This window comes from Opisthocomus hoazin, chromosome 1, assembly GCF_030867145.1.
Source record: "Opisthocomus hoazin isolate bOpiHoa1 chromosome 1, bOpiHoa1.hap1, whole genome shotgun sequence".
In the NCBI taxonomy this organism is placed as follows: Eukaryota; Metazoa; Chordata; class Aves; order Opisthocomiformes; family Opisthocomidae; genus Opisthocomus; species Opisthocomus hoazin.
In genome coordinates this window covers 3,827,664-3,842,352 of record NC_134414.1, presented here as the reverse complement: position 1 = coordinate 3,842,352, position 14,689 = coordinate 3,827,664, and the positions used below count along the sequence as shown (strand labels likewise).

At 62.0% G+C, this 14,689-nt stretch overlaps 1 protein-coding gene across 1 annotated transcript; it reads right to left on the bottom strand.

Moving 5' to 3' along the window:
- Window positions 1-2,589: 2,589 nt before the first annotated feature.
- Window positions 2,590-6,631, bottom strand: LOC142360627 (putative mitochondrial transporter UCP3). Its single transcript, XM_075414908.1, has 7 exons — window positions 6,309-6,631; window positions 4,627-4,768; window positions 4,332-4,542; window positions 3,329-3,526; window positions 3,141-3,242; window positions 2,884-3,064; window positions 2,590-2,777 (listed from the first exon to the last, which is right to left on the bottom strand). The coding sequence occupies exons 1-7, from the start codon at window positions 6,335-6,337 to the stop codon at window positions 2,681-2,683; spliced, it is 960 nt and encodes a 319-aa protein (XP_075271023.1). The 5' UTR covers window positions 6,338-6,631; the 3' UTR covers window positions 2,590-2,680.
- Between the last annotated feature and the right edge of the window lie 8,058 nt (window positions 6,632-14,689).

The window sequence follows — 14,689 nt, the reverse complement described above, 5'->3', positions numbered from 1 at the left end:
GGCTTACGTTTGCCCCCTGGGGCTGTGCGTGGCAGCTGCGGGACCCGCTGTGTGCCTTGCAGGCGCTGGTCGGCTGCGCGGTGGAGGTGAGGACGCTGGACGGGAGGCTGCTGAACATCCCCATCAACGACATCGTGGAGTAAGCGCCGTGGGGCAAGCGGCTGCGGGGCCGGCGCGGTGGCCGAGGAGGCGGACGGGGCGCTTGGGAGGAAACTCGGCGTTGGCGCGCTGCTCCCCAGTGAGAGCTCGGCGCTTCCCGAGCGCGTCCCCGTTGCCGGAATTAGCGCGATTTTGGTGCTCCAAAGCTTTTCCAGGAGCTGTGGGGCTGGGGGGAAACCAGCCTGGAGGAGGAGGGTGCCCACCACGGGCTGATCTTCTGGGAGAGGGCTTGGTGTGGGTGGGTGGAAGACCCGAGGAGCCTGGGGACACAAGGCAGGCCTCCGCTTGGAGCTGGAGGAGCAACCTCGCCCTGAGAAACCCGCTGGGAAGCGTGCGGGGATGGGGGGGCTCTGCGGTCGGGGAGCTGGGTCCCGCGGCTCCTCCCAGCCCCGTCCTTCCCTTCGCAGCCCCACGTACTGCAAAGTGGTGCCGGGGGAGGGGATGCCGCTGCTCCAGGACCCCCGGCGCAGAGGTGACCTCCTCATCTACTTCAACATCTGCTTTCCCAAGAAGCTCACGCCGGAGAAGAAGACGCTCCTGAGAAGCGCTCTCCTGTCCTAGGGAGCGACGGCCTCCGCCCTCCCTCCAATAAAGCCCTGGGAGCAGGTAGAGGGGGTTCCCGGCACCCAGCACCCCAAAACGCAGCACCCTTGTGCCTGTTTCCCCTGGGCCTCAGCGAGGAGTCGGCTCCATCCCTGCCACCCCACGAGGGGTGCTGGAGGATTTGGGGGGGGGGGGGGGGGGCGGGTTGCAGTACTCCCAGCTCCACTCCTGCATGGGAGCAGCGACGGTTCACAGAATCCCAGCATGGTGGGGTTGGCAGGGCCCTCTGGAGATCCCCCAGCCCAACCCCCTGCCCAAGCAGGGTCACCCAGAGCAGGATGCACAGGACCACGTCCAGCCGGGGTTGGAATATCTCCAGAGAAGGAGACTCCACAGCCCCTCTGGGCAGCCTGGGCCAGGGCTCCATCACCCTCAGAGGGAAGAAGTTCTTCCTCATCTTCAGCTGGAGCTTCCTCGGCTTCAGTTTGTGCCCGTTGCCCCTTGTCCTGTCACTAGGCACCACTGCAAAGAGTCTGGCCCCGTCCTCCTGACACCCACCCTGCAGATATTTATCGACATTTCTAAGGTCCCCTCTCAGCCTTCTCTTCCCCAGGCTGAACAAGCCCAGCTCCCTCAGCCTCTCCTCCTGGGAGAGATGCTCCAGTCCCCTCCTCATCCTCGTAGCCCTCCGCTGGACTCTCTCCAGTAGCTCCTCATCTTTCTTGAACTGGGGAGCCAAGCACTGGACGCAGCACTGCAGCTGGGGCCTCACCAGGGCAGAGCAGAGGGGGAGGAGAACCTCCCTCGCCCTGCTGCCCACACTCCTCCTAATGCACCCAGGATCCCATTGGCCTTCATGGCAGCCAGGGCACGCTGCTGGCTCATGGTCACCCTGTCGTCCCCCAGCACTCCCAGTCCCTCTCCACAGAGCTGCTCTCCAGCAGGTCAGCCCCAGCCTGTACTGGTGCCTGGGGTTGTTCCTCCCCAGGTGCAGGACCCTGCCCCTGCCCTTGTTGAACCTCATCAGGTTCCTCTCTGCCCAACTCTCCAGCCTGTTCGGGTCTCGCTGGATGGCAGCACAGCCTTCTGGCGTATCCACCACTCCTCCCAGTTTGGTGTCATCAGCAAACTTGCTGAGGGTCCACTCTAACTCTTCATCCAGGTCCTTGATGAAGAAGTTGAACAAGACTGTGGTTCGGGGGTGACTACGCAGGGACGTGAGGGCAAGGACAAAACCAGGGAAAAAAAAGACCGCAGGATTTACTCAAACCCTCGCTGCGCTCCTGCCAGTGGCCGTCGGGCCCCGTGTCACCAACTCATAGGTGACAAACATCACGGCATTCCAGGAGCTGAGCTGCAGGAATGTGGGCAGAAATCCTGGTTTTTTTTCAACCCCCTCCACCCCGCAGCCTTTTCAGGATGAGAACGGGAGAAAATCTGGATTTTGTGGCATGGGCGGGGGGTGAAACCGAGCTGAGGGCACGGAGGGGGCAGCGTTCCCCCCCGGGGCAGCGGTTGTGGCTGTATTTCATCCTACTTGGAAACCCTCTCCGCCACACCCTGGGAAGACTTCGAGCGCCTCTTTTGCTTTCGGATTTGCCTTTTTCTATCGGGAGATCAAAATAAAATCCCCCCCTGAAGCAAAGCAAGGAGCCCTGCTGCGCTCGCACCCCATAGGGGCGGTTTATTGGAAGGAATTGCAGGAACGGCCGCATCCCCCGGCTCGGTCCCGCCGCTGCCGGGAAGCGCTGCTCTTCCCAGCTGGAAAAAAAAAAACCTGTATTTTTTTTTTCCTTTTTTTCCACCTTAAACTTCTCTCCGGAAACCTTCTCGTCGTTTCTCCGTCCGTCTCGTCGCTCCCTCTCCGGAGTCTCCGTCGGGCTGGGGGCGTTGGCCATCGCTGCTCTCCCACCGCTTCGCCAATTAATGTAATTTACTCTTGCGTCTCGCCAACGCTGACGAGAGGGGCCGGGGCGGGTCAGGACTGTGCCAGCACCGCGGCGCGCTGCAGCTGCTCGTAGGAGACGAACATCACGATGTTCCAGGAGCCGAGCCGCAGGAAGGACGGGACGAACCTGCGCCGGGAAGAGCAGCCGCCGGCGTCGGGATGGCCGGGGAGCGCCGGGCGATGCCGCGGGGTGAAGCGCGGCGTCGGTGTCAGCGCGACGTCCCCCAGCTCACCCCTTGTAGAAGCCGGCGAGGCCGTCCTGCATCAGCAGGGCGAGGAGGCAGCTGAGCACGTTGCGGTACTGCCCGGGGCCGGCGTTCATGTACCGCGTCTTCACCACGTCCACCGGCGACGCCACCAGCGTGGCGCAGAAGCCGGCGCCGAAGGCGGCCACGAAATGGCAGGGGACGTTGTCTGCAGGGCAGAGCTGAGCGTCGTGGGGAGGGGGACGGCGCCCGGCTGTGTGTCCCCTCCCCAGCGCCGTCCTCACCTGTCATCAGCTGCGCCCGCAGCAGCGCGTCCTTAACGAGGTCGTAGGTGACGAGCTCGCCACAGTTGATGATGGCGTTGCGGGCGATGTTGGGCAGCGTCCCTGTGCAGGAGGGTGGTGGCATCCCAGGTGGGTGTCCCCATTCCCACCCCTTCCCAGTCCCCGTCCCAGTTCTCCTCCGTCCCTACCTCGCCACAGCCCGCGGACGCCCTCCTCCCTGGCGATGGTGCAGTAGGCGTCCACCGTCCCGCTGTACCGCCGGGCGCCCGCCGGCAGCGCCCCGTTGGCCTGGAACCGCACCTTGACCACGTCGGTGGGTTGGGCGCACGTCACCGCCACCGCGCCCGTGGTGCAGCCCGCCAGCACCCGCGCCCCCAGCCCTGCGCCTGGAGAGGGCAGGCGCTGGGAATCACAGAATCACAGGATGGTCGGGGTTGGCAGGGACCCCTGGGGATCCCCCAGCCCAACCCCCTGCCAGAGCAGGGTCACCCAGAGCAGGCTGCACAGCACCGCATCCAGCCGGGTCTTGAATATCTCCAGAGAAGGAGACTCCCCAGCCCCTCTGGGCAGCCTGGGCCAGGGCTCCGGCACCCTCAGAGGGAAGAAGTTCTTCCTCGGGTTCAGCTGGAACTTCCTCGGCTTCAGTTTGTGCCCATTGCCCCTTGTCCTGTCGCTGGGCACCACTGGAAAGAGTCTGGCCCCATCCTCCTGACCCCCACCATGCAGATATTTGTAGGCATTTCTAAGGTCCCCTCGCAGCCTTCTCTTCTCCAGGCTGAACAAGCCCAGCTCCCTCAGCCTCTCCTCGTAGGACAGATGCTCCAGTCCCCTCACCATCCTCGTAGCCCTCCGCTGGACTCTCTCCAGTAGCTCCTCATCTTTCTTGAACTGGGGAACCCAGCACTGGACACAGCACTGCAGATGGGGCCTCACCAGTGCAGAGCAGAGGGGAAGGAGAACCTCCCTCGCCCTGCTGCCCACACTCCTCCTGATGCACCCCAGGATCCCATTGGCCTTCTTGGCAGCCAGGGCACGCTGCTGGCTCATGGTCAACCTGTTGTCCACCAGCACACCCAGGAACCCCCCACCCCGTCGGGACCCCTGGGGGGTGAGCAGTTTGGGGACCCCCTCCCCCGGGAGAGGGTCGTTGCTTTGGGGACAGGGTCCCGACCCCCCCCGCTGGCCACTCACTCTCGGCACCCTTGGGGGTGTAGAGCTGCTTGACGGAGTCGTAGAGCCCGATGCGGATGGAGGCGAAGCTCATCTGGCGCTGCAGGCCGGCCGCCAGCCCGCTGTACAGGCTGCGGGGTCCCTCCGTCCTCACCATGGTGCTCAGCGTCCCCAAAACGCCCCGGTACTGCACGGTGCCGGCGCCGCGGGGGATCCGCACCTCGCCCTGGATCTGCGGGATGCAGAAATGGGGTGGGGGGGGGGTTTGGGGGGCGGTCACCCCACCGCTGCGGGGGGCCGGAGGCGGGGATCGTACCTGCAGCCGCACCTTGGCGGTGTCCAGGGGGAAGGTGACGAGGTCGGCGATGCAGCCGGCCGTCCCCGCGCTGAAGAACTTCACGGCGGCTGTCGGGGGCACCTCGGGGGGCTTCAGACCCACCATCGTGGTGGGGTGGGCGCTGGGAGGAAAAAGGGGGAGCCCGGTTTAGGGACGCGATGGCTGTGGGACAACTTCGGACAACCCCGAAAGCCAAATTTCCCATTTCCTCGCCCGCAGCCCGGGGGAAGCCGAGGCTCGGGGCGTCCTCGCTCGGCACGGGGTTCACCGATGTCCCCCCCCACCCCGTCCAGTCCCACCCAGGGCAAAACAGAGGAGCTGGGTGAAAGCCTCTCCCCCGCCGTGACCTCCCCGGGGCCGCACCGTGGGACCTCGGCACCGCGTCCTCTGCCTCACGCCCCTCGCCGCGCAGCCATCGCCCGGCTGCCGGCGCCTTGGCCCTCGCCTTATATCGCGCGCGGGAGGACATTCCAGCGGCCGCGGGCGTCGGGTGACAGCCAAACCCAGTTCCCCCGCTGGCATTTGAGACGGTGACGGTGGGGCCACCCAGCACTCGTGACGGGGCTGCTGTGTTTCCAACCCTCCGCTCCCCCACAGGGCTCGGGTTGGGAGGGGGGGTCCTGCCCCGACCTCCAGCACCCACGGGTGCGGATTTTTAGGCTAAACACGTGCTGGGAAGGGCGCGGCGCAGGCAACGAGTGCCCAGGGCTTTGCGATGATGGTTTGGTGGCAGAGCGGGGCAGGTCGGAGCCCTTCGACCCCGGCATGGACCCCGCAGCCGTAATCCTGGGAGGGGATCGTGCCCCTGGACACAGCACTGGTGAGGCCGCACCTCGAGTGCTGTGTTCAGTTTTGGGCCCCTCACTCCAGGAAGGACATTGAGGGGCTGGAGCGTGTCCAGAGAAGGGCAGCGAGGCTGGGGAGGGGTCTGGAGAACAAGTCTGATGGGGAGCGGCTGAGGGAGATGGGGCTGCTCAGTCTGGAGAAGAGGAGGCTGAGGGGAGACCTTCTCGCTCTCTACAGCTCCCTGACAGGAGGGTGTAGTGAGGGGGGGTTGGTCTCTTCTCCCCAGGAACCAGCGACAGGATGAGAGGAGATGGCCTCAAGCTGCGTCAGGGGAGGTTCAGATTGGATATTGGGAAAAATTTCTTTCCTGCAAGAGTGGTCAGGCCTTGGCCCAGGCTGCCCAGGGCAATGGTGGAGTCCCCAACCCTGGAGGGGTTCAAACACCATGTGGATGTGGCCCTTGGGGACATGGTTGAGCAGACATGGTGGGGTTGGGTTGGCAGTTGGACTTGATGATCTTGGAGGTCTTTTCCAGCCTTAATGATTCGGAGATTCAAGAAATGCCTCTTCTCCGTTTTCTTAAAACTCGCCCCGTCTGTCCCCGGGAGCCATCCCGCACTACAGGCACCCCCCGCCACGCGACGCGCTCCCGGCAGCCCGCACGTCCCCCTCGCTGTGCAGAAAGCCTCGGCTCTTGCCCGCCCGCACGCAAGAGCGATTCTGAGCTGGTTTGACGCTGCCTTTGCTGCATCCATCGGGCTCCAGGCAGCTCGTCCGGCGCCAACTCCCCTCTCCGGCTCGCTGCCGGCTCGTTTTCCTGGCCCATGCTCCACCGCTGACCCAAACGCAAGGGGAAGAAGCTGTTGATCTCATACCTCAGATGCAACTCAGCTGTCGACATCATCACCTCCTCCGTGACCGTGTTCACGACCCAGCTGCCCTCGCCGGGAGTCACAGGGCCGCGCTGATGGCCCCGCTTCGGGCGGCTGGCGGGAGGCTCCGAGCTCTGCGGCAGCGTGCGGGCACCGAATCACAGAATGTTTGGGGTTGGAAGGGACCTCTGTGGGTCACCCAGTCCAACCCCCTGCCGAAGCAGGGTCACCTACAGTAGGTTGTAGAGGACCTTGACCAGGCGGGTCTTGAATATCTCCAGAGAAGGAGACTCCACAGCCCCTCTGGGCAGCCTGGGCCAGGGCTCCGTCACACTCAGAGGGAAGAAGTTCTTCCTCGTCTTCAGCTGGAACTTCCTCGGCTTCAGTTTGTGCCCGTTGCCCCTTGTCCTGTCGCTGGGCACCACTGGAAAGAGCTTGGCCCCGTCCTCCTGACACCCACCTTGAAGAGATTTATCGGCATTTCTAAGGTCCCCTCGCAGCCTTCTCTTCTCCAGGCTGAACAAGCCCAGCTCCCTCAGCCTCTCCTTGTAGCAGAGATGCTCCAGTCCCCTCCTCATCCTCGTAGCCCTCCGCTGGACTCTCTCCAGTAGCTCCTCATCTTTCTTGAACTGGGGAGCCCAGAACTGGACACAGTACTCCAGATGAGGCCCAAGGCAGGGCCCAAGAGATTTTCCCCACCGGGGTCTAACGCAGCACGGGCGAGTCGTCAGCAGCGAGTGACGCATTCAGGATTTCCCCTGTGAAAAACCAACCCTGCAGAGGCGGGAGGAAACAGGGATGCTGCCACTTCCGTTCTTTAAATCCTGAATTCAAAGCATGGTGTGAAAAGGAGCTTGAATTCGGAGCACCCGCTCGCCTCCGAGGTCCGACTCGTTCCGCGCCGGCTGCGCTATCCGGCCATCATCTGTCTGCAACGCGGCGAGCTTCCCGCGTGCCCCCTGCCCGGCCGCGGACCTGCGCCGTCCCCGGGGGAAGGAGTTTCTCCAGGGGAAGGGGTCCCGTCCGCCCGGTGCCCACCGGCTCGGGGCACCTTGCAGCAGCCAGCAAGAAACCGGGGGAATTTTATTGAAAGGCAAAGACTGGAGAGCAGTACAAAAATAACTTAGCTTGGTTTGTACCAAAGTCCGTTACCCAAAAGGTACCTGACATAAAAATGTACAAAAATAATTTAGGATAGAAAAAAAGTTACATATTTGTAGTAAAACCCTTTTGTACACACGTCAGGACGTTGCAGTACCCTTGGCCCATATTTACAGGAGCAGCTCGGGCACACGCGTTCCTCGAGAAGCGGAGAATTACGCTTCCCACCAAGGATTTTTGAAAGGCCACCAGGGAGGGAGCTCGTCTTCACAGCGGGGAGGCAACAGGTCACTGCTCACCGCTGGGACGGCAAACTCCCGCTCTGCTCCACCCAAGGAGCCGTCTCACACCGGGATGCTTTGTGTTCACTCCAGAAGTACAAAAGAAGGTTAAACAGAGAAAGTTCATACGAATAAATCTGAGAAATGGAGCTTCTGGAGAGCCAACATCAGCTTGTTGGTCACCGGAGCGGTGAGTCTCAGCGGGGACCTGCCCTCGCAGGACACAACGCTCGCTCAGCTCCCCGTGGTCGGCCGCCGGGCTTCAGGTCCCGCTGAGGGGACACCAACCAAGCAAATTAAAAATCAGAGCCCGAAACCTACGGCTTCCACCTCCTCTTCCCGGAGGACTCGGCCTTTGCCGCCGTGTTGGGCCGCGGCTCGGGAAGCAGCCGCCGGCCTCTCGCCAGCGCTACTCCTTCTTGGACAGCTGAGCAGAGAAGATCCTGGCGATTCTTTTGGTTTCCTCTTCCGAGAGATCGGCCGTGGGCCTGGGACGATTCGGCCTTCGGTACGGGATGCCCCCCGGCACCGCTCCGCTTCGGCCCTGTGGAGAAGGAGCGAGACGTTAGAGCTCTACCCCGCGTCCGTTTTCTCCGCGCAGCGAACGCCGGCGTCGCGCAGCGTGCGAGATGGTGGATACAAAGGAGAAAAAAAACCCTCACAAAGTGTTCTCCGGTGCTCACCGGTTCTCCTTGGAGGGGTTTTTCCCTCATTCCGCACGCCGAGAGGCAGCTGGTTGGGAAAAGCCTTGTTAGTTCCAAGTCCTGGGGAAGAAAAAAAAAATCCGCGAGGGTGCAAGCTTTCCCTGCCCGCCCCAGGCTTCGGAGCTGCAGCGCTGCTCTTCCTCAGCGCCGCAGAGAGCCAAAGCCGAAGGCCGAAATTCAAAAGGTCCAGGCCCCAGCGGGCTCTGGCAAGTGAACTGTGAATTTGTGAAGGTCGACCCTCGGCCAAAGCCGCCTTCTATGAAGCACGGAAGAATGACACCAGCGCACTCACAGAATCCCAGAATCCCAGCGGCAGGGGTTGGCAGGGCCCTTGGGGATCCCCCAGCCCAGCCCCCTGCCGAAGCAGGGTCACCCAGAGCAGGCTGCACAGCACCGCGGCCAGGCAGGTCTGGAATATCTTCAGAGAAGGAGCCTCCACAGCCCCTCTGGGCAGCCTGGGCCAGTGCTCAGTCACCCTCAGAGGGTCCTCCTGACCCCACCCTGAAGATATTTATAAACATTTATTAGCTTCCAGCTCAGCTTTCTATTCTCCAGGCTGAACAAGCCCAGCTCCCTCAGCCTCTCCTCGTAGGAGAGATGCTCCAACCCCCTCATCATCCTCGTAGCCCTCCGCTGGACTCTCTCCAGCGTTAAGGTTGGAAAAGATGTCTAAAATCATCAAGCCCAGACATCAACCCATCCCCACCATGCTTACTAACCTACTGCTTCCATCCCACCTTGCTGTCCCCAAGCTGGTGTGCTCCCCCCCTGCCCCATCCCGTCTCCATCCTCCACCCAAGCAAAGCCTGGATCTCAGGCTCTCCCCTCTCATGGCCATTCCCAACTCCTCCTCCTTCCCTAAGCCACGAAGAAAGGCGTCTACGACAAGTTTGGAGAAGAGGGGCTCAAAGGCGGCATCCCCTTGGAGTGTGGCGGTGAAAACCTCTGGAGCACTGGCTACGTGTTTCACAACAACCCGGACAAAGTCTTCAAGGAGTTCTTTGGTGGAGACAACCCCTTTGCGGGTAGGTGGGGGGCTCCGGGGGGTGGCCCAGGCTCCCCCTCTGTGTGGGGCTGTGGCCACCACCACCTCTGAGCTTTAAGCTTTAGGAGATGTTTCCCTGCCCCAGCTACTCTCAGGTCCCTCTGGGGCTGCTGGTCCCCCGCTGCCTGGAGGTTAGATCCTGACTTCCCTCGGTCCCAGGCGGGTGAGAGGCCCGAGGGGCGCGTGTTCAGGCCGTCAGCTCTCCCCAGCGACCGTTGGGCCCCTTTTCTTCGAGGATTTGCGGCAAAAAGAGGGGTTGGGTTGGCGAGGCTGCCGTAAAGGCGTGAGCAAGATAAAAACGCTCCCGGAGGAAAACTCTTCAGCTGGAGGGGGAAGGTGGTCCCAGGCAGAAGCAGGTTTCTGGGTGGCAGATTTAGGGCGCTCAGCTTCCATGATGAGGAGACCCCAAGGGACCCCCCTAGACCTCTGATGCGAGCGTGGTGACCCCCCTCAGCCCACCTCTGCTCGCTCCTGCAGAGTTCTTTGCTGAGGATGGCTCGGAGTTGACCCTGCCCTTCGGAGGGCTGCGAGGACGAGGAGCGGTGAAGCAAGACCCCCCGGTCGTGCGGGATCTCTGCCTCTCCCTTGAAGACCTCTTCTACGGCTGCACCAAGAAGATGAAGATCTCGCGCAGGGTAGGGGCGGTGGGGCTGAAGGGGGGGGGCACGCTGGGCAGGGTCGGGGGGTGGCTCCACGTCTGCGCTGCGGAGGGGGATCTGCACGGAACCCGGCACAAACGCCGGCAGGATCCGAACGGGTGCTCTCCTCTCCTGGCTTGCCAAAGGGAATTCGGCGCGAGGGGTGAGGTGGAAGCTGGTGGGAAGGCAGGGCTGGTTTCGGAGCAGGGTGAGGAGCAGCACAGCGTTTCCTGGGCTCGCACAGTTGAATTTTTACACCGCGCTGTGTCTCCTCTCTGCTCCCAGTGACCTGCGTCCCTCCTCTCGCTGTCCCAAATCTCCTGGTTCCAGCCCTGAGTTTCTCCTGCTTGATCTGATCCCATTTGTACCTGCAGCTGCCTAGCTGTGGAGCAGGAGCCGTCCTTGTCGCCACTGGCTCACGTGTGGCTGGATGAGCAGAGCAGCTACAACCCTGTCTTTGGGCACCATGGCGTCACAGATCACCTCTCTGTGTTGTCCCTCGGTGGGGTGGCAGCCCTGCTGAGAAGGACTTGGGGTGCTGGGGGATGAGAAGCTGGCCAGGACCCGGCAGTGTGCGCTGGCAGCCCCGAAGGCCAACCGTGCCCTGGGCTGCATCCCCAGCAGCGTGGGCACGGGGTGAGGGAGGGGATTCTGCCCCTCTGCCCCGCTCTGCTGAGACCCCCCGGGAGTCCTGCGTCCAGCTCTGGAGCCCTCAGCACAGGACAGAGCTGGAGCTGTGGGAGCGGGGCCAGAGGAGGCCCCAGCAATGATGCGAGGGCTGGAACCCCTCTGCTGGGAGGAAAGGCTGGGAGAGCTGGGGCTGCTCAGCCTGGGGAAGAGAAGGCAGCTTTCCAGTGCTTAAAGGGGGCTGGGGACAAACGTTTCAGCAGGGCCTGTAGCATAGGACAAGGGGAACGGTTTTGAACTAAAAGAGGGGAGATTTAGACTGGATATGAGGAGAAATTAATTTATGGTGAGGGTGGTGAGGCCCTGGCCCAGGTTGCCCAGAGAGGTGGTCGATGCCCCATCCCTGGGAACATTCCAGGCCAGGTTGGACAGGGCTCTGAGCGACCTGATCCAGTTGGAGATGTCCCTGCCTGTGGCAGGGGCCTTGACTGGATGGCCTTGCCATGTCCCTTCCAGCCCAAACCATTCTGTGACAGCCTGGAGGTGGCTGCCCCACCAGCCGGGCCGTGTCCGGCACCGCAGGGTCCTCATCCGGGCTGGGGGAACCGGAGCCCGGTGCTGGCTGCTCTGCCGGCCGAGCCGAGCTCCCACCTGGCCGCAGACCCAACCTCTCCCAAGGGCACCCGGTTCTGCTCACCCCCTCATCTACCCCCCAGGTGATGAACGAAGACGGCCAAACGAGCACCATCAGAGATAAAATCCTCACGATCGACGTGCAGCCGGGCTGGAAGCAGGGCACCAGGATCACCTTCGAGAAGGAAGGAGACCAGGTAACGACCCTGGCGGAAGCTCTTTGCGGGTTGCCCGTTGCTGCGGGCGGTCGGCAGCGCGGCGAACGGGGCGATCCAGCGTCACCGCGCTCAGAAACGCGCTGAGGAACCCTTCCTGCCCGGGTTTTCCGTAGGATGGTTAAAAACAGAATTGAAAAGGGGTGGTTTGCTGCATGGTGTCACCTTTGTGAACCCCGGTCTGATTTCTCTTGGCCGTTTTGTTTTATTAAATGAACAAAACACCTTCCCCTTCTCCGTAGCCAGCTGAAAGCAGCCACCAAGGGACAGGCATTCGTGTCACCTTTCCCTCTGTAAGATCATATGGTTTAGACCGAAAAAATCCAGATATCTTATTTTTCCCCTCAATTTTAGGGCCCAAACATCACCCCAGCTCGCATCACCGTCGTTGTGCAGGAGAAACTCCACACAATGTTCGTTTTTGGGGTTTTCTTTCCCCTCAGTTTTAGGGCCCAGACATCATTCCAGCTGACATCACCTTCATTGTCCAGGAGAAATTCTACGTGATGTTAGTTTTTGGTTTGGTTTTTTTCCCCCTTCAATTTTAGGGCCCAAATATCACTCCAGCTGAGATCACCTTCGTTGTGCAGGAGAAACTCCACACGATGTTCATTTTTGGGGTTTTTTTTCCTCTCAATTTTAGGGCCCAAACGTCATTCCAGCTGACATCACCTTCATTGTCCAGGAGAAACCCCACCCGAGGTTCAAAAGAGCCAACGACAACCTCGTGTACATCGCCACCGTCCCCCTGGGGAAGGTAAAGAGCCCAAGCGAGAGGCCGGAGCCGGCCCCGGCTTACGTTTGCCCCCTGGGGCTGTGCGTGGCAGCTGCGGGACCCGCTGTGTGCCTTGCAGGCGCTGGTCGGCTGCGCGGTGGAGGTGAGGACGCTGGACGGGAGGCTGCTGAACATCCCCATCAACGACATCGTGGAGTAAGCGCCGTGGGGCAAGCGGCTGCGGGGCCGGCGCGGTGGCCGAGGAGGCGGACGGGGCACTTGGGAGGAAACTCGGCGTTGGCGCGCTGCTCCCCGGTGAGAGCTCGGCGCTTCCCGAGCACGTCCCCGTTGCCGGAATTAGCGCGATTTTGGTGCTCCAAAGCTTTTCCAGGAGCTGTGGGGCTGGGGGGAAACCAGCCTGGAGGAGGAGGGTGCCCACCACGGGCTGATCTTCTGGGAGAGGGCTTGGTGTGGGTGGGTGGAAGACCCGAGGAGCCTGGGGACACAAGGCAGGCCTCCGCTTGGAGCTGGAGGAGCAACCTCGCCCTGAGAAACCCGCTGGGAAGCGTGCGGGGATGGGGGGGCTCTGCGGTCGGGGAGCTGGGTCCCGCGGCTCCTCCCAGCTCCGTCCTTCCCTTCGCAGCCCCACGTACTGCAAAGTGGTGCCGGGGGAGGGGATGCCGCTGCTCCAGGACCCCCGGCGCAGAGGTGACCTCCTCATCTACTTCAACATCTGCTTTCCCAAGAAGCTCACGCCGGAGAAGAAGACGCTCCTGAGAAGCGCTCTCCTGTCCTAGGGAGCGACGGCCTCCGCCCTCCCTCCAATAAAGCCCTGGGAGCAGGTAGAGGGGGTTCCCGGCACCCAGCACCGTGAAATGCACCCTGTTTCTCCTGGGCCTCAGCGAGGAGTCTGCTCCATCCCTGCCACCCCAGAAGGGGGGCTGGAGGATTTGGGGGGGGGGGGGAGGGTTGCAGTACTCCCAGCTCCACTCCTGCATGGGAGCAGCGACGGTTCACAGAATCCCAGCATGGTGGGGTTGGCAGGGCCCTCTGGGGATCCCCCAGCCCAACCCCCTGCTGAAGCAGGGTCACCCAGAGCAGGCTGCACAGCACCACATCCAGCCGGGGTTGGAATATCTCCAGAGAAGGAGACTCCCCAGCCCCTCTGGGCAGCCTGGGCCAGGGCTCCATCACCCTCAGAGGGAAGAAGTTCTTCCTCATCTTCAGCTGGAACTTCCTCGGCTTCAGTTTGTGCCCGTTGCCCCTTGTCCTGTCGCTGGGCACCACTGGAAAGAGTCTGGCCCCGTCCTCCTGACACCCACCCTGAAGAGATTTATCGGCATTTCTAAGGTCCCCTCTCAGCCTTCTCTTCTCCAGGCTGAACAAGCCCAGCTCCCTCAGCCTCTCCTTGTAGGAGAGATGCTCCAGTCCCCTCCTCATCCTCGTAGCCCTCCGCTGGACTCTCTCCAGCAGCTCCTCATCTTTCTTGAACTGGGGAGCCCAGAACTGGACACAGCACTGCAGATGGGGCCTCACCAGGGCAGAGCAGAGGGGGAGGAGAACCTCCCTCGCCCTGCTGCCCACACTCCTCCTCATGCACCCCAGGATCCCATTGGCCTTCTTGGCACCCAGGGCACGCTGCTGGCTCATGGTCACCCTGTCGTCCACCAGCACTCCCAGTCCCTCTCCCCAAAGCTGCTCTCCAGCAGGTCCACCCCAAGCCTGTACTGGTGCCTGGGGTTGTTCCTCCCCAGGTGCAGGACCCTGCCCTTGCCCTTGTTGAACCTCATCAGGTTCCTCTGTGCCCAACTCTCCAACCTGTCCAGGTCTCGCTGGATGGCAGCACAGCCTGCCGGTGCATCCACCACTCCTCCCAGTTTGGTGTCATCAGCAAACTTGCTGAGGGTCCACTCTAACTCTTCATCCAGGTCATTGACGACGAAGTTGAACAAGACTGTGGTTCGGGGGTGACTATGCAGGGACGTGAGGGCAAGGACAAAACCAGGGAAAAAAAAAGACCGCAGGATTTACTCAAACCCTCGCTGCGCTCCTGCCAGTGGCCGTCGGGCCCCGTGTCACCAACTCATAGGTGACAAACATCACGGCATTCCAGGAGCTGAGCTGCAGGAATGTGGGCAGAAATCCTGTTTTTTTTCAACCCCCTCCACCCTGTAGCCTTTTCAGGAAGAGAACGGGAGAAAATCTGGATTTTGTGGCATCGCCGCGGGGTGAAACCGAGCTGAGGGCATGGAGGGGGCAGCGTCCCCCCCCGGGGCAGCGGTTGTGGCCGTATTTCATCCTACTTGGAAACCCTCTCCGCCACACCCTGGGAAGACTTCGAGCGCCTCTTTTGCTTTCGGATTTGCCTTTTTCTATCGGGAGATCAAAATAAAATCCCCCCCTGAAGCAAAGCAAGGAGCCCTGC